Genomic DNA, 21,971 nt, shown 5'->3' on the forward strand with positions numbered 1-21,971 from the left:
TGCAAAGTTATCCCATTCATCCTGGAATTGAAATTTGTGTTATCATTAGGGAATTTAAAATGTACATTTACCTTTTTTGTATATTGTTGCTATACGAAGCAGAAAGTTGTATTTATGTGCTCACAAATATTTATAACATATTTAAAAGTTTTCATTCAAATGTTTTCGTATCCCCAAAATAAAGAAAAGAGCCATTGAGTAGGCGAAAACACTATTAATACATTGATACAACATCAACTTTTTTTTTCCCGACAAGCTGCACAGTTCACACTACACATAATCCTCAAATAAAATTCTAAATTGCAATTTGTTGTTTGGTGGTCCAATAAATTACATACTCCGTACATTTTATATTATCCTATTCATTAGGGCATCCTCAATTGGGGTGGTTTCTCTCGGTTGAATAAAGGTTCCCAACTCAAACAATTAACAGAAGATTAAAATAAAACCCGCCAACCCGAATCCCAAATCAGACAACTACCTCAATTTATCAATTAACCTTTTCTTCTCATCAAAAATAAAAATTACCCTTTTTCCTACAAATTGCTAACAAGCATATAAATTGCAACATTTCAAGCAAAATTGAACTGAACCAACAAAATTTGTAGCGTATTCTTCACAATTCAACACCTAATCAGCAAAAATACGAGTGATCCAGAAATTAAAAGGGAACCCAACAAAACCCTAGGGTACCCATTTCAAATTTGCGTTGAAAAAAAATCAATTGAGGGAAAATAGATAACTTACATTGAATTGAAGAGTGGGAGGGAAGTCAAGAACTCCAAAATTTTCGATTACAGAGCCCCAAGACGAAACACAATTGAACCTTTAATTTTAAAGAGGAAAACAAAGGTTAATCTGAAGATGGGTATTGGAAGTTTCATGGGTAAGAAATAAGAAAGGAAATGTGGGAGTAGGAGAAAGAAAGGGAACACGTGTGTAGAAGGAGGAAAGACCAACTCAGCATATTAAAAAAATAAAAAGACTAAACGATAACGCTTGACCTTCTTCAACTTGTAACTGCCATCCTTCACGATCATTCTTCTCTAGTCAATCTTGACTGATCACCATACAGGAAAAATTTCAAAAGGATCGTCGCAGGGCCACCATAAGAAAAAAGACATGGCCACAAATACACATAACAAATAAATAAACACATCAGCAAAAAGTTGAGTAATCACCTATTACAAATAGAAACATACTAATATAGAACAATAAAGGCTCATGTAAACAATGTGGTATGAAACTACATTTGAAATAGGATCACAATGATAAAACTAACTCCATACTCTATAAGTACTATAAATTTTCTCTTCAGTTGAACCTCAAATATATTTGATGTGATTTTTTCCTCTACTAAACATACTCAAACCAATAGGTTCCATATGCGCTCTTTGTTCTATACCTAGCCTTGGACATGGGTAATTCGAATAAATAAACCAACAAGTATAAAAACTTGAAACTCTCAATATCTACTAGAAAGACTCTCTGAGTCAATGCCACTTTTGGACCAAATCCCACTTTGGGGATATTAAGAAAATAATAAAGATTGTATCTTGCTTCTCTACTAATGGTTATCATCTCCTTACCAACAAGCCAAGGACGAAGGTCTATAATGTTGAGCGTCAAACCAAAAATATAATAATATTTCTCAACCTTTTCTCATTTTCTGATCAGCATGATCGATACCCATTTAGGGTTAAACAATATACTTCTTAATATTGGCACAAATTCCCAAATAACATTTGACACATCTAGATCCATAAAACTCTTCTATTTCAATAACATAGGGATAAATGCTACTACCAACAATAAGCATTCCTCATCCCAAAAATAATACGAGTAACGCTAAAACCTCAACGATATTTTTCTACCGAAGTTACTACTATTGCGTCGCTCATTATAATGAGTGACGCAATTATAGTGACGCAAATGAGCCTTTTTATACTAGTGGTCATTAACTGCTCAACCCCGAGCACCCCTTGCTCGCCCCTCTCCTCTCGTCGTTGCACACTATCGACGCCCAGCGCCCACGCGAGCCAGCGCTTGCTGTCTGCTTCTCCTCGACGCCCCGCACACTCGCGCCCCTCTCCCTGCCGAGTGTTGCTGCCTCTCGCTGCACACTCCTCTGCTCGAGTGCTGCGTCCCTCCCTCGCACACTCGCACACTCGCGCCCCTCTCCCTCGGCGTTGCTGCCGTGTCTATTGCTTCTTGTTGCCCGCGTCCCCGCGCACCCGCACAACACAAGCAAGCAACAACAATGTTGTTGCTGTTCCGCACGCACCATACTCTGTATATTTAGATCCCTTTTGCGCCCGGTCACAATAATTTGTGATCGTATCGTGCTATAGGCCCATTTGGTATAATTCTCTTCTTCCTAACCTATTCTATTTCAAATTATGTTTTTAAATTATGGATTTTATTATTATTATTATTATTATTATTATTATTATTGATTTATGATTGATTATATTGCTGGGATTGGTTATGAACACCAAATTTGAGGATTTATGTGCTTAGATTGTTGTGGAACATTTTGATTTGAAGTATTATAATTTTCTGATTTAGTTATTGAATAAATTGTTGATTGTTAAAGGTTTAAATTTGTTTTAATGATGATTTAGGGTTAGGGTTTTTATATTAACCTAATGACTAATTGATTAGCATAATTAGATGATGATTTTAATTATGATAATCAATTATATTTTCCAGATTATTTTAAAGACCTAAATTGTCATTTTTAATGGTTTTTAGCATGAAAATAAATTAATTTCATGCTAGGGTTTTACTTATTCAAATGAGGCTATTATTTTAATAATAAACTAACAACTAATTTCTAATTAATTCAAGTGTTTTAAAAGTTAATAAAGTTGCTGGAAATTTAATGAACATGAATAATAATTGAATTTCATTATTTTAATGATAGGAGGAGATTTCTAATCTAGAGACTTGAATCACAATGTGGCCCCCGTACTTAGGTATTCAAGGTATGTACATGTCTAGGGTGACAACCGTTTTTACGAGGATTCATGTGATATATTATTATTGTGATTCATGCGAATTGAATTGTTATGATTCATGTTTGATGTTGTGAACGAACATGTTGTATTATTATGGATTCATGTTTGATATTTTGAACGAACATGTTTGGATTATTATGGAACTATAGTTTTTATTGAACAAGCATGTTGTGATTATCTATGATCGTTGAATTTAGTATCAATCATGCTGTTCAAGTATTATATGCATGTATGGGTTGTTTCACATGAAAGGGATTATTTTGATGCTATCGTACGTAATGTCTAGCATATTTTGTGCCAAGTATTCGTGTCTCGTTGCACTATTTATTCTACCCCGTATGTGGGTATGTTTGGGAAGTCTATGTGAACTGATTAAGGATTTTTTGTGCCTAGTGCACAACCCACATGTTAACAAGCATGTCGTGGAATCTCAATAGTATATTGAGAAGGAACAATGGGAGTAATATCACTTGAGTCTTGAATGTTTGATCACAAGTCCTAATGGATTAAAAGGAGTATTGTTTAGTTGTCTGTTTATTAAATGTCTTGTTGTTGTGTCTTGAGTTCACCTTGTAAATAAAATATTAATAAACGTAAAGTGCAACCAGAACAAGCTTCCAAACTCTTGGAATGTATATACCTTAAGTATGAACAATGGGGGGAGTCTTGCTGGAAAACGTGTACTCCTACTAATGATACAAGACGTTGTTTCATTTCATTTCATTCTTTTTATGCGCTGGAATTCCGTCGGTATGGTCCGACAATTGGGTTATTGTTATTATTATTTATTTTGGTGTTTGGTGGGCTCCCAACACCTTTCTTTTAATGGATTTCTTTTTAGGTCCGTTCGAAGCTTATTCTTAATTTATCTATGAGTCAAGCTACGTGTCAAGAGTCGAGTCTTTCCTTCATGATTAATTGTTTATTAAATGACTTTTGCATGTGGATTATTTTATTGTGAGTGAAGCATGTTAGTACTAGGATTTCATTCTAGCTTGTTCGTACTCAGCTTTCGCTTACTTCGTGCTTCATGTCTTTTGGTCATGGCCTTCGCCTTAATGACCCTAGATGATCCACCATTGCATTTGCGTTGTTGGGGAGTATAATTTCAATAAGCAGGTTTGTAGAGATAACTTGCGGGAGAAGTTATCTAGCATGGGATGTGTTTGAGCGATGTTTTCTCTTGCATTCTAAACTCTATTATTTTCTGTTAGTCTAGACTATTAAAACTAATAAGTTAATGTATTTTTAACGGATTTGGTCTTGGGCCGTTATGGTTCCAATTTGTATGGAGACCATTAACTATTATTAAATGTTTTGAATGTTAGTTATATTTCCGCTGCGTAATCCTGGTACTAACCTTAGCCGTTATCATGGTGGCGGTAATACTTTAGTAATTCCTTTGCTTTAAGTTGGAAAATGGTTTTATAAAGGGAAGGAATTATTAGGGTGTTACAACAACGAAACATTTTCTCCGGTAGAAAAGATGGTTATTGTTCGTGCATTTCTAGCGGTAGCAACGACAAAGAATTGGGAATTGCATCAGATGGATGTTCATAATGCATTTCTACATGGTGATCTAGACAAAGAAACAACATATTGTTTCTTGTTCGTCTGCGGAGGCTGAGTATCGGGTTATGACAACCATCATTTTGGAGTTGAAATGGGCTTAAAGCACTACTTTGCAACTTTGATGTTGACCACCCTCGTGCCATGACTCTGTTTTGTGGCAGTAAGTCCGCTCTACACATTGCTCAAAATCCCGAATTTCATGAACGAACGAAATATATTGATATTGATTGTCACAATGCATGTCCGAGATGCTATTGAATAGGGCGTTATTACCACTAGTCATGTCTCTACCGACAATCAACTTGCTGACATATTTCACAAAGGCATTGGGCAATCGCAAATTCATGTATTTACTCCGCAAGTTGGACATTTGTGATCTCCATGCTCCAACTTGAGTGGAGGTATTAGGGCTTATATAATTTGTGTATTTTGTATTTGGGATTTAATAGGCTAAACTTGTATTTAGTATATTAAGTATAGGAGAAGACCGTAGCTAATGCTGTGGTATACTGGTATAGTACCAATTCATATATTTCATATTCAATACAAATTCAAAGAAATTCATAACCCCAACAACCTTGTCAGTTGTCACTGCATGATCAAAACATTTTGATAAGACCGTTAATACTTTCACTAACAATCTAGATGATGAATTAAACATGTTAATTATGGAGTATACGGTTTCTTTTACTCCTAGAAAGTTTGACACAAACGTGAACAATCAATTAAAGAAAGTACTAATTATAAGATAAGGACTAGTAAGTAGTAACTGAACAGAGTCTTCATTGAACTTGTACCGTCTCTAGCACAACTTGCATCATTATTCTTCTGCAAAATAAAACAAATACAACCATTAATCATTAATTCATCATTCCTTATGATGATGTCAAGTAATTGTCAACCATATATGTTGAATACTGGACTGATGATCAAAGATAGTATAGAAAACTTTGAGGCTCAACTGGAGTATAACAGACTTCCAGAGAGAATATTATTATTGCAGCATGAAGATAGAAATACAGAAAGTTAGGATTATGAAAGTTAACCCTTCTACAAGCTACATAATAAACTATATATACTCCTGACTTGGTGTGCTGGCACAACCAATCATAATACAGGAATAATCTCACAGCCAATCACAATGCTTTAATCAGTTAGAGGAAATAAAATAGCTGGCACCTGTAACAGAATACAGTTACATGGGAAATGATCCAGTGTGTGCAAGACCAGCATTGTAATGCTGACTCAGCTCCTGCTCTCTTGTGTTACCATCAGGTGCAGTATCACCAACACCCCCCCTCAAGCTAGGTGTGGCAGATGTTGTTACTCCTAGCTTGGATAGAAGGTCATGGTACTGTGGGGAAGGCAGAGCTTTAGTAAACACATCAGCTAACTGAGATTTGGTAGGCAAGTAGGTTAGTTGGATGAGACCTTCAAGTACCTTATCCCTAGTAAAGTGACAGTCTATTTCAATGTGCTTTGTCCTTTCATGAAAGACAGGATTCTTAGCTATGTAGATAGTTGATTGGTTGTCACAATGCAATGTGACTGGTTTTAACTTAGTGACACCCATTTCCTCAAGCAGTCTTACTAGCCAAGTTACTTCTGAAGCAGCAGCTGCCATTGCCCTATATTCTGCTTCAGAAGAACTTTTTGAAATTGTCCCTTGCTTCTTTGACTTCCATGATACAGGAGAGTTACCAAACAGTAGAATGCAACCTGTAATGGACCTCCTAGTATTGGGACAAGCTGCCCAATCACTATCTGAAATAGCCTGCAATGCTAAGCAATCCGATGCCTGCAGCAAAATACCTTGACCTTCAGTATTGGCAACATATCTTAGAACATGGTGCAAATCTTTAACATGTGGTACTCGAGGTTGATGCATGAATTGGCTGAGTAATTGAACATCATAGCATAGGTCTGGCCTTGTATGAGTAAGGAAGTTCAATTTACCAACCAAAGTTCTATAGTGTTCTGGTTGATCATAAACTTGCCCTTCATCAGTGAATAGCTTAGTGTTGATAGGAAGGGGAGTAGCAGCTGATCTTTTGACATCAAAACCACAGTCAGCTAGAAGAGATTTGGTGAATTTCTTCTGTGTTAGCATCACCCCATTCACCAAATATCCAACTTCAATCCCAAGAAAGTAATGCATCACCCCTAGATCTTTGATACTGAAAACAGTATCTAAATGTTTCTTGAGAGCAGTAATGGCGGGGAGATGATTACCAGTAAGAAGGATGTCATCCACATAAACTGCAGCTATGGTAATGTGCAGATTATCCTTCTTAATAAACAAAGAATAGTCATTTTTAGACTGCACAAACCCCTGTAAAAGTAATTCCCCATGGAGTTTGGCAAACCATTGCCTTGAAGCTTGTTTGAGGCCATAAAGAGATTTTCTTAGCCTGCAAACATGATTGTTTGGATTGGGTATGCCCTCAGGCATCCTCATGTAAACCTCCTCATGTAAGTCACCATGAAGAAAGACATTATTGACATTAAGCTGGTAAATAGTCCACTGCATACTGGCAGCCAAAGCAACAACACACCTCACAGTGGCCATTTTCACAACAGGTGAGAAAGTCTCTTCAAAATCAATTCCATACCTCTGTGTGTACCCTTGAGCCACTAATCTGGTTTTGCATCTTTCCAATGAGCCATCAGCTTTCAGTTTAACCTTAAAAACCCATTTGCAGCCAATTGTTTTCTTCCCAACTGGTAATGGAACAATGTCCCAAGTGTGATTATCAAGAAGAGCTTCAATTTCCTTCTCCATTGCTTTAATCCAATCTGGAGATAAAGATGCCTCTTTATAGTTTCTTGGTTCAGTGAGAGCTTCCAGTTTACTAATGAGATCTTGGTGGTGGACAGGCATACAAGTATAAGAGACCAAGTTACACCAATGTTGAGAAATGTGACAATGGTAATCATTGAGATACGTGGGAGGTTTGTGAGATCTGGTGGACTTTCTGACAGGTTGGTCTGTTAGATCAAGAGTAAGTCCAAAATTAATAGTAGGAGTGACAGGAATAGAAGTATGAGTGGAAGAAAGAGGAGTAGAGGTGGCAGAAGAAGAAGGAGAAGATAAAGGAGTAGAATGTAAAGAAGAGAGTGGAGAAGATAGAGATGTGTCAGGAGAAGAAGAAGAAGAAGAAGAAAGGAAAGGTAAATGTAGAGTTGGATCAGGGATTAGAGGTGTATGAACTGGGAGAAAAATGGAAGATGGAATGTCTGTAAGTGGTGATTGGGATGTAAGATCAGTAGGAGTATGATGGAAAGGGAAGTGTGACTCATGAAAAGTAACATCTCTGGAAACAGTAATGGTGTTAGTGTCAGGATCTAATACTTTGTAACCCTTCTATGTTGGAGAATATCCAATAAAAACACAAGGTTTTGCTCGAGCTTCAAATTTGGATATGTGAACCTTGGAAGTGGAAACAAAGCATAAGCATCCAAAAGCTCTCAAATGTTGATATAGTGGTTTGTCTCCAAATAACTTTTCATAGGGTGTCAAATTCTCAATACTTCTTAATGGCATTCTATTAATCAAACAGGTAGCACACAATATGCATTCCCCCCAAAATCTGATAGGTAGCTTGGACTGAAAGTGAAGAGCTCTTGCAGTCTCTAGTAAATGCCTGTGTTTTCTTTCAACTACCCCATTCTGCTGAGGGGTTCCACTACAGCTTGTTTGATGTACAATACCTTTGTTCTGAAAAAGTAATCTCATATCTCCTTCACATAATTCTAGTGCATTATCAGATCTCACACATAAAACTTTAGAATCAAACTGTGTCTCAACCATTTTTAGAAAAGAAACTAGTACAGATACAACATCAGTTTTGGATTTCAAGAGTTATGTCCAACTAGTTCTTGTAAAATCCTCCACTATGGTAAGAAACATTGTACAGCCATTGTGTGTTTTATTCTTATAAGGCCCCCAAGTGTCCAGATGAATCATCTGAAACATCTTAGTGGTCTTAATGCTACTTATGGGAAAGGGATTTCTTGATTGCTTTGCAACAGGACAAATCTGGCAAATGCTATCATGATCACCAGTGGAAACTAAAGAATCTACAATAAATCTCATCTTAGAATAAGGCATGTGCCCAAGTCTCAAGTGCCAAACCTTAGGATCTGTGCATGTGGTTGCTGCTAGACATGTTGTTGGTTGATGTTGTTTTGAATCCACACTGTAGAGACCAGACTACACACTACCAAGAACCTGTTTCTCTTTCATTAAATGGCCCTGGAGATAACATTTATCAGCAGTAAATGATACTGTGCATTGATGATCAGTACATAATTTGTTTACATATAACAAATTGTACTGAAAATCTGGAACATGCAGAACACCCTTCAACTGTATGTTTTCATTTAAGACAACAGTTCCCTTATGAAGCACACTTACTTTTCTTCCATCTGGTATTGTTATGCACTCATTAATTCCAGTAATAGGTTCATATGTATAAAACATGCTTAAACTAGCACACATATGATCTGAAGCCCCACTGTCTAATAGCCAACTTGAATGTGAACAAGTAAGAAAACAGTAATTGTTACCTGCCATGAATGCATGGCCTGAATTGTCTTCTTCCTCAAACTGAACATCTTTTGTAGCCACTTTGTCAACCTGTTGCTTGTTCAGTAAATTCAGCAATTGAGTGCATTGTTCTGGTGTGAAGAAATTTGCCTGTGATTGTGGCTGTTGTTGTTGCTCTTTGTCATTAGGAAAGTACTGTTGTTGATATTCAGTCATATCATCATAATATGCTTCATCAGTGTAGACAGCTGAAGCAGCTCTTTTATCACTTTTGAAACCTGTGAACCCTGGTGGAAACCCATGTAACTTGAAACACCTTTCTGTGCTATGTCCATTAACCTTACAGTGATCACAATAGTAACTGGATGGAGGTCTTTTGTAGCCAGTTGTTCTATTCCCTCCAGTTGACTGATAGTTGTTCCTAGGATAGGCTGATTGTGGTGCCCTGTAATTATTTCTCCCTTGGTAATCATTATACCTTCTCATATCTGCTGCAAAAGCATGACTCTCATGCTGTACAGGAGCACTGATTTCCTTCTGTCTTTCCTCTTGTGCCAGCATCCTATAAGCATGAGATAGGGTTGGTAATGGTTGCATCATGAGTAAGTTGCTTCTAGCTGCAGCCAAGTGTTCTCCCAATTTCATAAGAAATTGCATCAGGCTTTGTTCTTGTTGCATCTTGAAGATCTTTTGTGTCAAGTTGCAAGTACACAAGTTGCAGGTACAAGTTGGTAATGGATTTGCTGCACTGATTTTGTCCCAAATAGACTTAATCTAAGTAAAGAATTCTGCTACATTCTGTGTACCTTGTGTGATGTCTGATGCTTGTCGTTCAAGTGCATAAAGTTGTGGACCAGAAACAAATCCAAATCTATCCTCAAGATCAAGCCATATCTCTCTAGCAGTGTTGAAATACAACACACTCTTAGATATTACTGAATCCAGGTTAAACAATAACCATGAGATCATCACGTCATTGCATCTCAACCATGCTTCATATGTCACATGTGTAGGATCTGGTTTTGGAAATCTTCCATTCACAAAACCTAATTTGTTCTTAGATGACATAGAGATCATCATACTTCTTCTCCAATCTCCATATCCTTCTCCCTTAAATTTCACTGAAACCAACTGATTTGCAGTGTTATCTGTAGGATGCAGATAGAAAGGACTTTCAGGATATTGATTAGGTAGTAAATTCTGTGTTGCCATTTGTAGAAACTTTCACAAATTTCTCAGGAATGATTTGTATATTTTGTATAAAGGAAATGCAATCAGGAAAAGGTTTTTTTGTGTTAATCTAGCTGTTTTAGATCAACAATTTTCAGGTTTACAGGATTGAACTAAAATAGGATGATCGAACAAATAATCGAACAATCTCAAGAAAAGAAATAGAAATCACTGAAATCAGATCACAATCTCAGAAAAGGAAACAGAAATCACTGAAGCTTGCACAGAACCGATTTACTTAAAGAATAAAAGAGAAACAAGAAGTATTGCTGCAAAAATCGAAATCAGATGAACATACCCTCAAAAACAAGTTACTCAGTTTCTGGAATCAATATTGTATCTACGAATTCAGAAATTGCTACTGACTCAGGATCTTGCATAACTGCTCTGATACCATGTTGAAAACTGGATTGATGATCAAAGATAGTACAGAAAACTTTGAGGCTCAACTGGAGTATAACAGACTTCCAGAGAGAATATTATTATTGCTGCATGAAGATAGAAATACAGAAATTTAGGATTATGAAAGTTAACCCTTCTACAAGCTACATAATAAACTATATATACTCCTGACTTGGTGTGCTGGCACAACCAATCATAATACAGGAATAATCTCACAGCCAATCACAATGCTTTAATCAGTTAGAGGAAATAAAATAGCTGGCACCTGTAACAGAATACAGTTACATCACTACTACAAAAATTGGCAAAGAGACCCTTTCAAATATGCCAAAGAGACCTTCTCTGGACAGGTCTCTATCTCACAGGTCTCTTTGATAAAGAGACCCCCTCATTAGAGGGGATCTCTTATTAAGAAAGAAAAGACCCTTTATTAGAGAAAGGGGGTCTGTTTTCCTAGTGACTCAAAAAATAATTTAATAGCGGAAGAGACCCACCATTAGAGAAATGAGGTCTCTTTGATAAATAGAGGAGACCCATTGTTAAAGAAATGAGGTCTCTTTGTTAAAAAGTTCAGACCTAATATTGAAGACAGGGGGTCTCTTTGACATTTTAACATTTTTTTATTATGAAAAAGGAGAGACCTATTATTATAGATGACGGGTCTCTTTTCAGCTATATTTTAAATAAAAAAAAAAACTGTAGCATAAACACCAAAAGAAAAACGTCAAAAACAAAATTATCATAATATTAGTATCATATACAATGCTTAACAACAAAAATTTAGAACTAAATACATATGCAATTAAGTTTTGCTGGAACATTAAATGGCATTAAGCCATTTCATACTACCACCTATATTTTTCCTAAGTTGTGTCTTGAAAGATCACCCAAAGCATGATTCTAACGTAACATGCTCCAACATTCGTATCTAATCCACAATCACGCTCTTGAATTCATCAATATTAGTTTGCGGAGTAGGCACCGGGAGCTCGAAGAAATAACTACAAGACAACTAAAGCAAGTGAGAGAGAGTCCAAGGATCACAACTTTACAAGTCATAAACATAAAGCATAAGATCACTAATTCACAAGCCAAAGTTGTGAAGAACAACATGAAGAAACTCCAGTTATAAAAGCAGAACAAGACAAGCTGATAAGCACAAGATTGTAGAACTATTTTCGTGATTTAGTGAATGACATAAATATATTAGCATTACTACCATTTATTACCACCTACTGTATAAGCCGCTAAAGAGTTGAAGAATGCAGCAACTCTTCACATTCGTAACTGGCATTAGCATAAAATAAATATTAACATACTATATGGGGATGGTATCCGCATCAGGGCTTAAGATAGCTATAAGCCTATAAGGTAATTGTTGCCCATGCTTTATGTAACCAATTTCACTCAATCTTACGATTAAGGGCTTAGGACAGTTCATCAACATCATACCAAAGGTTAATTGAAAACTACAAGCCCCGTTTGGACGTATTGAACTGCTTTCATAAACTATGAAACATCATTTAGTAGTAACCATTTATGGAATACGCCATATATCTAAAAGGAAAAATCCCAGCCAGAATTTCAAAAGCTATAAGCACTTACAGATAGCAAATAGAATCACTCCTCGCGCAATCAAGACAGTAGGCATGCTCGCATGGACTCTGCATAAACAAAAGTTTATAGTTGTTATTAAACAAATGAATTCCACGACAAAACAGATTAGTAATCAGGAATATAGGTATTGTCTTGCATGGTCCAATAATAACCAGAAATGGCATTTAATCAAACTCCTACTATATTATGTGCCCCCTTTCACATTGCACCTGATCCAAGTCTTCTGACAATTTGGTCATCCAACCAGGGTGTTTAACCTAATTTGAAAATATTTCTCAAGGATGCACATAAATTGTAATTTGACTACGGATCAACTCATACACTTTCTACGCCTTGACAATCATAACTTCTCAGAGGACCTCTAATATACAACAGATGCTCACTTCCTGATTCATGGTTTAGAGTTATGTTGATCACACTCCAGTTACAAAGCCACCACCTCCCCCACCAAAAAAAATCTAGTGAAACTTCTCTAATTGGTTTACTTTCTAGATCTGAGAACTAAAGGCAACATCATCTTTCAACCCAAGCAACCCACGCAACCCACAACATCACCAGGAGAAACAATGGTCCAGTCAAAAAAGGCAAACGAATAAGGACTAGAAGTACTTCTGTTACACGGATCTAAGACTACACAAGCTCAGCGAATCAACCGCTTACCATGCATAGTGACACAACCAGGTATCCTGAGCTGAATTCTCATAGTGATAGACCTAAAAGATAAACATTTACTTCAACTAACCTAATATCTCGTGGAAGGGGTTGTTTTATATGCAAGACTCTCACAACAGAAATTCAAACATACACTTTTTTTATCCTATGATGGTGTTAAACTCAATTTTTGAAGGATAGATCCTTATTTATCTCTGTTAAGCTATTCAAATAAGAACTTTACTCTTACCTAAACGGAAACCTGCATAGACAAAATACCAACAGTCGATGCCTCAAAATAAAACAATATGTTATCTGGTCCAATTAAATTTTGACAGAATTATGAAAGGCAAGAAACAAAGACTTGAGCTTCTAAAGAATCAACAAAACTACTTTGTACATGAAAGAAATTAAGTGAGAAATAAAAGGTTCACTCTACTTAGTTCTCAACAACCACACATTGCTTGATCTCAAATATGATGAATATTTGTGAGATGTAGGTAGATCCCTCTTTTTGGAGCAACATGTTCGACAAAAAAAAAAGGACTCAATAGCCTAGTTCTGCCCATGATTATCTTAATTAAAATGTCTTATCTCAAGTTCACAAGACAATATATGCACAAGAAGTTGCTTATAGACTATACATTAGTTACGACGTCGAATTTGCCCTCCTCGAAGATCTTTCCGAGTAAATTCCGCCATATATACCAGAATTTAAGACATACAACAATATGACAATATGTTACTAAGTTTACCAAGTTTAAAAAAGGCTCAAAGTTGAGAATGTTAGCAGAAGTTTTGCTTACGGCACAATCTGCAATGACCATAGGAAAACCCAACATCATCTATCCAGGTCGAGCAACCAAGCACTCTAATCATCAGGAAATTAGAAAATCAAGTTAACAACTTAAATAAGCTAGAGTTAATTTCTACAGACAACCAGTTTAGATGGTTAGTGAAGATAGACTAGTGTCCTGTCAACTTGATATGTCAAAAGTTACAATCACAACCTATCATATCTATTCAGATAATCAAAGCACCTTCTAAAGAACATCTATAATATCAATATCATTCACGAAATAAATCAAGGGTAAGATTTAATTTTCAAGACTCCTGATAAAACCTCAACCCCTCTACATAATAATTTACAGTTTTCAAAGGATTTAGAGGAAGAGAAACAAGACCTGTAGTACCAAATTTGTTAGAAAAATCTAATATTCAAAAAATTCACAGAAATCATACAAATTTGTGGAAGAAATATTTCCAAAGTGCAGGGTAATTTTCACAGAAAAACATTGCAATTACTCTAACATTCAACTAAAAGTACAACACCAAATCAAAAAAACGAAATTCAATTAAAAGTAAAACACCAAATCACCAAAACAACTGAAAATGTAAAGAGAGATAAATAGATTTACAGATTCGTTACCAAAAATTTCTTAAACTTTTCTTTTAGCTTGCGATTCATCCCTTGTTATGTTAGCTTCTATTTGAGCTATGCGACTTGACTCCCCATACAAAACCTTCAACGCTGATACATCTTTCAATGACGACATTGGCATTTGAAACAATTGAAGCTCAAAAACAGAAATTCAAATTTCGGAAATTAGGGTTTGTTATTCAACTCCGATGAGCTGAAGAAATTGGTGAGCTGTAGAAAGATATATTTGTGGGTTTTTGATTGAGGGAAAAGGGATGCGAATTTGGGAATGATAGAATTCATTGCGAATTTGATTAGATCTAAAAATGGGGGAGGGGGCTTGGTTTTCGCTGGTACAAGGAAGGAAGGAAGATTTAGGGGTTTTGATTCCAAGTTCTGTCTTGCGTATTAATTTTAATTGAATTAGGAACAGACCCGTTACAGAGATAACGGGTCTCTTCTTTTTCCCTCAGTGGACCCCCCCGACACCAAAGACCTCTCATTAATGTCAACGGGTCTCTTTTTTATCTTTCATTGTCTAGTAAGTGGGTCTATGTTAGCATAAGAGACCTGTTATTTTTTATATGAGGTCCTTTTAATCAAAGAGACCCGTTAACTACTCTAAGGGATCTGTTTTTAGAGATCTCTTTGGACATTTTTGTAGTAGTGCATGGGAAATGATCCAGTGTGTGCAAGACCAGCATTGTAATGCTGACTCAGCTCCTGCTCTCTTGTGTTACCATCAGGTGCAGTATCACCAACAATATACGGTGTAATGGCGCATATAGATTGATCTCCACAAATTTGTTCAAGTTTTGGTTTTTAAATTCAGTTTTTTTTTTGGGTTGGGGGGAATATTTCCTCCATTCTTATTTACATGATAAATTTGAGTTTTCAACACTATGCATACAAGCTCTTTTGACTTTTTTTTATTATTATTATTTATACTTCAATTTTTTTTTTATACTTATTAGATTCGTCTCAATAAATATTTTTTAAATATCAACTTTTTATAATTTTTTTTATCCATAATTAAAGATATTAATGTTTGAAATCGTGCATTGACAAACATTCCTAAATAATTGTGTTATTTAAAAAAAAAAACAGGGAAAAAGTATTCTTGATGATTCTATGAGACAATTTTTAAGAGATGGAAGGAGCACTAGCTACCTTCATCGTTATCTGGGTGTGATGTAAAAATAGTACTCGATATAAAGACGAATAAAACAAACCGCTAAATAAACTAGGATAACTACGTTACACCCTCAACAGAAACTAAATGAACTTACTGTAAAACTTGATGACAGGAACTTCTCCATTGTTGATGAGTTGGAAGATGACAACATCGCCAGTTTTGAGGCCATTAGCCTTCAGAAAAGCTCTCCAACGACCAATATAGGAATGACCATTACTTTTACACCTGTAATATCTCAACAGCATTTTCCATGGATGCCCTTTCTCATCTATTAGCTTCATTTCACACCATCTTTTACTCAAACCATTCTTCTCTGTAAATTGCCTTGGAAGAGGCTGCAAACTCAACGTACCCCAAACTCAGTACATTTAATCAAGGCTTTGTTCAATATCGTGCTTTTTTTTTTCTTTTTTTTTTTCAGATTTTTGTTCTTTAGAAAACTAAACAAAAAATTAGGGGACGTTCGGCAATGTTGTTGTTTTGCGTTTTTCTACTTTTTAAAACAAAAATTAAACAAATCGTTGTTCGGATCATTCGTTGTTAAAAACAAATTATTTGTCCTTTTTGCATTTCTGCAACGGAAATCAGAAAACCACTAAAAGCGATTTTAGAGTTTTGGTTTTGGCCTGAAAATATCCTCTTCACACTCTCTTTCCTCTATATGAAACCCGATTCCTTTTTCTCAAACCACCGGTAGTTGAAGTGGTGGTGGTTCATCGGCGATTCAAGATACAGGCGTCATTAAGTAAAGTTGCTTTTATTTTCCCAGCGTGAAACAAGTCTTGTTGACATTTCTTGTCTCTCTCAATCTTAACACTTATAAAGCTTCATACTTTGATTACTATTCATCAATAGTGCATTTACGTGCATGCCCCTCATTTCCTTCTTTATTTTATTTTGTCTTATTCTTAACAATAGAGCATTTACGGTTTCACCCTTCCATTGCTATACAAAATGTATTGTTTTCTTTGGGTATACTTTCCTATATATTGTACTTTCGAACTATCAATTAAAATGCATATGGTTTCTATTTCCCGTTACATGTAAATCCAACATATAACTTTAACATATCATTTCTAGCATTTACCATAAATTGTAAGTTCCTAGCTTTTAAGTAACATTTTTACAAAAATAATTTTGTATACCTTGGGGGATTGTGCGCGCTAGCGCACGATCCAACAACTAGTATTATAAAAATATATCTAGTGCTTAAGACCCTCAAATCTTATAGAAATATTATAGAAATAATGGTCAAAGGTTAATTTTTTTTGAAAAACTAATCGTTGATTAACAGGGGTAAATGGTGAAATTTTTAGATACAAGATGGGCATATGGTGAAAAAATGAAAGTTTAATTCTAACGTTCACTTAACGGCAGGGTCACGTCATGAAAGAAAATGAAACCTCAGGGTATATCGTGAATACCTAACTACGATGGTATTTGATGAATAAATGAAATATTCGTTTAAATAATGTATATGTAATACTCAAAGGCGGAACAAGAAACTATAATTTTTTAACTATTAATTAGGAAGACCACCACCATCACCACCACCACCAACAACAAAGTCTTAGTCCCAAAATGATTTGGGGTCGGCTAACATGAATCGTCATATGAGATCGTCATTGTGACCAATCAAACCAGAAACGAGGGGGAAGTTAAGAGAATAAACAAGGATTAATTAGGAAGACCAAGTAAAATAATTTACTATTTTCAATATTTTTACATTATTTTGAAAAAAAATGAAATTTGGATACAAACTTTGCCAATCTGGTGCAAGTTTTAAATTTGCCAATTTAAATTTGTTTAATTTTTTATGGTGAAAGTCTTTTTAATTTTATGAATGTATGCAAGTGAGACAAACAGTAGGAATCTATTATTATATAAGAAAATAAGACAATGTTTAAGGGACAAAGTAAATATAGGAGAAAATAAATAGAAACGGAGAGAATATTAAATAAAAAAATTAACGTTTTTATTTTTTCGTTTGACTAACTTCAAGTTTTCAACCATCACTTCGAATGTGAGTTTATTGACACATACCCTATAGACTATAGCTCCTGCTATTACAAAGGAGATTATTACTTATTTATTTACTTTCAATTGAAGGTACATCCTAAAAGGAAAAGGCCCTTGGCCTCGTACTTTAAAAAAAGAGCCACGCAATGTTTTTAAAAAGCTATTTCATCGCGCTTAAATAATTGTGTCATTTAAAAAAGAATGGAGGAAGTATAACTCAATAATTTTAAAACTAATACTTTGTACTTTGTACAAACTATCACGACTTGACGACAATACACTTACCATTTCGTGCGATTTTGAGCTATACTTGACAACAGTACGACAATAAGGATAGCTAGATGGCTTGAAGCTAGAATTTCCTTCTATGTTGATGTTGTCTTCTTCGTCCATCTTAATCTCCAAATCACCATTCCCTTGTAAATTGCAATGCATTCATCAAAACAAATGTTAATTAAGCAAATAAAAATGTCCAATGGAAGTTTAATTTGCTTAATACGTATTACTTTAATTTATTCTCCAAGTAACATTTTCCATCTGACAGTATTACTCCCTCACGTACATACCCTAACAATTTAACATTATCGAGCTTTCTTTATTTCAAAAACATTTATTATTCATATTTATACCGGGTATAATTTTTCACTGCTTAGGTTGTATATATACCTGACTACGAGTAATTATCAATTCATTTCTACCAATGAGGTCTAAACTATCCTAGTGGTATAAAATTGATCCAGTGTTTGCGTATGATATGTAACGAGTTCGAATCCTCAATTCCCTATGTGTAATTGTACCGCCCAAATGGCTTTGTAGACACCGAAATTTTGTAAATTCGTGGTCAATTATATCAATAAACCTAGTAGGACTCTCAACTCTCCTATATAATGGAGTTCTAACATTAGGGTTTCATCAGGCTTAGATGGAATACGTCACAAAAGACCCCATCGCCTCCTAGCTCCTACTATTAAATTGTAGGTATGCAGTACTGAAATAAGCCGACCAAACCCTAGAAGAGAGGAATCAAGAGAGTTCTGAAAATTGTAATGCCAAAAACATCAATACAATTATATATTCCATATTCTTTTTCCTCGTTAAATTTATTTTCCAGGTTTGAATTTTTATGGTTTACTGGCTCATTTAACCAAAAACTAATAACAATTCATTTCTCATAACGTAACCCTTAAATTTTTTAAACACTGACCTTTCAATACTTTGTTGCCAATACTTGAGCTTTTGATCCTAGGGTTTGTAGCTTTGATCTCCAACTTGGGGTTGAAAACCGGAAGTTCACGCTCACAAGCAGTAGGAGCGAAGATGAAAACATCGAAAATGAAGTTACCTTGATGCCTAAAAACCAGGAAGTCACCGACTTTCAGATCATGATCCTTACAAAAACTCTTCCACCCATCTTTAAAATGTGGTTTAGTATCATCATTTGAAAATACGAGCGTAACGAACCAACGTTTCCCGCTTTTATCCCTTAATTCAACCTTGATCTTCTTCTCGCAAAGTTGGTTTTGCTTAGTACTTCCTTCAAAGTTTTTAAGAAAAGCCTTTGGAATTGACTGCACAACTTTATATTATTAGACCAATATTCAAATAAATTAAGGAAGACTTTTTAATGGCTACAATAAAATGGTAGCCACCGTAATTGTATTAAATCTCAACCGTTTAAAACTAAAATTTAATCTCATCTGTTTATTTATTTGACCATAATATTTCAAGAAAATGTAAAAGAAAAAAATATTTTTTAAAAAAAACGGTTTTATTATTGTAAAAAACTGATGCAAAGCTCCTTCTTCCACCATCGTAGCACAATCGCCAGACATAAAAATCACCCATTAATAGCTTTGTGATTAAAACAATTCGCATATATAAATATTGGGTCTCCTGTTCTATAAACTATAGAGTACTCCCCCCTAATTACTCTTGTACAACAGTTGAAATTATTTTTTGAGTTTTACATGGTTTTTCTTTCAATTGTGTTCTTATTTTATACTGTATATTTTTTGAACGAATCCCATGGACCCATGGTGTTCTTCTACTGATCAGAATTGCAATTTTGCTAAACATGATAAAATCGTATGCACAAATTAATACAGGTAAGTAAAAAGGTCATAGATGAATGTTCACCTCGTAGATGGAGAGAGGAGAGGAAAAGAAAATAATTTTTTTAAAATTTTAATCTATATTTTATTAATGAATTTCTTTTATAAAAAAAACAAATCATTTTAAAAGTCAAGTCAATATAAAATGAATGGTGTAGATTTGACATATTTATATAAATGGTCTAGATTAAAATATTATAGTGGCTACAAAATTAATGTAGCCATTGTAAAATCATCCATAAATTAAACATGGTTCGTTAACTTTTTTTTTTTTTTAGTAAATAAGACTAAACTTACAACAATTTAATTATTCGAACAACATATTATCCAATTTTTGTGTGAATTTATTGTAATTTTATCCTATAACTTTTTCTTTTTGGGTCATCGGCCTAAGAAAATTTTGTTGTTAATTAGTTGTCACAAATGCAACATATATAAGTACATAAACGAACAAAAAAAAAGACCTTTTTAATTCATAAAAAAGAGAACTTTTAATCAAAATTGAAATAAAAAATTTATAAACCAAAAAGATGAAGATAATGAAAACTCACAAAATTGTTGAGGAAATCGGGAAGTAGGGGTTGGAAAAAATGGGGATAGGTAGGGTGGTGGATTTTGCTCATGGTGGAGAGTCTTTCCCTTTTTTTTGGTGAAAGATTCAATTTTACTTTACATGGAGCAATAATAAAGTTTCATTTAAATTAGGTCTAGGATATTGACATTAATTTAATAATGTACGGATAATTAAGACGAAGTGAAGTGACTGTTAATTTGGACTACTATATATAATATACATATTTATACTGTACGATATATGTAATTAATTCGACAAGTGAGATCCTACATAGCATGATTAATGTTGATCGATCTACTCATTTCTCAACAAAATTTTGAATATATTGATTGAAGACAACTAGCTAAGATTGTTTGTAGACCTATGAGGCTATGATCAAACATGTAGATGTGCATACAACATACTCACACACAACCCTTTGTTGGAGCCTTGGAATACATAACATAGCACACACCTGAGTATGTTAATCCGTCATAAAATCAATTAATAGTAGATAGAGTAGTCCACTAGTTAATTCACTTTGATTATACGTAGTAGTAGTTACCGGTCTTTTGAAGACAGAAATGGAGGAAGTATATACCAATATCAGGGATGTTACTTGTTAGAGTAATGTTTGGTACTTTAAAATAAGATATTTCTATAGGACTATTTCCTTAAGTAGATCTACTAATGTTAATAAATATTATATCCCAGTATCAAGGATGTTACTTATAAACGTAATGCCTGGTACTTTTATAGTTTAAATAAATACTACATACCAGTATCAGGGATGTTACTTGTAAGAATAATGCTTGGTACTTTATAGTGTTAGGGATGTTACTTTCAAAATGAGATATTTCTATACGGCTGTTACCGACTATAGTGTTAATAAATATTATATCCTGGTATCAGGGATGTTACTTATAAATGTAATGCCCGGTACTTTTATAGTGTAAGGGTTGTTACCTTGAAAATAAGATATTTTTTTTTTTGATAAGGTAAGAAGAATAGTACATTAGGAGCCCCTCCGCACGAGGGATTCTCCTAAGTAATCACTATCTAAAATGGAACGTAAATGGGGACTATTACACGAGTCAATACACATAGTGTTGCTAATTAAGTGACCAACATTTGCTATCCAATCTGCTTCTCGATTGGCTTCTCAGTAGACATGCTTTATATCCCAATAATCGAAGAAATTGAGAATGTCTTGTATATCTTGTATGACGAAATGAAGCTTCCACGGGATTCTCCAAATTCCTTTTACTGCGTTGATGACCATCAGGTTGTCTCCTTCAATGTTGAGATTCTTAATGTTAAGCTTTTTAGCTTCTTGAAGCCCTTTGTGAAGTGCACAAGCTTCTACAATAAAAGCTTGTGTAATGCCTAGATTGTAAGTATGAATGCTGATTGGGGCGCCGTTGTTGTCTCGAATAATGAAATCAGCAGCTGCTGAAGAAGTTTTGCATGATCCATGCATCAAAGTTGAGCTTGAAAGTACCGTGAGGAGGAGGGTACCAACGAACTAGGATAGGAGGATTGTGAGTAACAGTTGTGCGAGTGTGTGAAGTGAGAGGGGTGCCCTTAAGTTGATGCAGATCGATATTAATGCGGAACTGCCATTCTTTGAAG

The 21,971-nt window shown here is 34.9% G+C and overlaps 1 protein-coding gene across 2 annotated transcripts; it reads right to left on the bottom strand.

Moving 5' to 3' along the window:
• Positions 1-5,144: 5,144 nt before the first annotated feature.
• On the bottom strand, positions 5,145-20,448 carry LOC130470688 (B3 domain-containing protein REM8-like). Of its 2 annotated transcripts, XM_056841215.1 has the most exons (6): positions 20,338-20,448; positions 19,018-19,243; positions 18,880-18,930; positions 17,961-18,091; positions 15,751-15,991; positions 5,145-5,420 (listed from the first exon to the last, which is right to left on the bottom strand). In XM_056841215.1, the coding sequence occupies exons 1-6, from the start codon at positions 20,407-20,409 to the stop codon at positions 5,413-5,415; spliced, it is 729 nt and encodes a 242-aa protein (XP_056697193.1). In that variant the 5' UTR covers positions 20,410-20,448; the 3' UTR covers positions 5,145-5,412. The 2 variants fall into 2 exon arrangements, with proteins under 2 accessions (XP_056697193.1, XP_056697192.1); XM_056841214.1 differs by lacking the exon at positions 5,145-5,420 and having other exon boundaries at positions 15,154-15,991.
• Between the last annotated feature and the right edge of the window lie 1,523 nt (positions 20,449-21,971).

Source organism: Spinacia oleracea, chromosome 3 (genome assembly GCF_020520425.1).
Source record: "Spinacia oleracea cultivar Varoflay chromosome 3, BTI_SOV_V1, whole genome shotgun sequence".
Lineage (NCBI taxonomy): Eukaryota > Viridiplantae > Streptophyta > Magnoliopsida > Caryophyllales > Amaranthaceae > Spinacia > Spinacia oleracea.

Bases quoted from the DNA above. Each gene is read 5' to 3' on its own strand.
- LOC130470688 (XM_056841214.1), bottom strand. From the start codon at position 20,409: ATGAGCAAAATCCACCACCCTACCTATCCCCATTTTTTCCAACCCCTA. The intron at 19,244-20,337 runs GTGAGTTTTCAT...AAAGTTGTGCAG, and splicing joins CCGATTTCCTCAACAATTTT to TCAATTCCAAAGGCTTTTCT. The intron at 18,092-18,879 runs GTCAGTGTTTAA...GCAATTTACAAG, and splicing joins TGGCAACAAAGTATTGAAAG to GGAATGGTGATTTGGAGATT.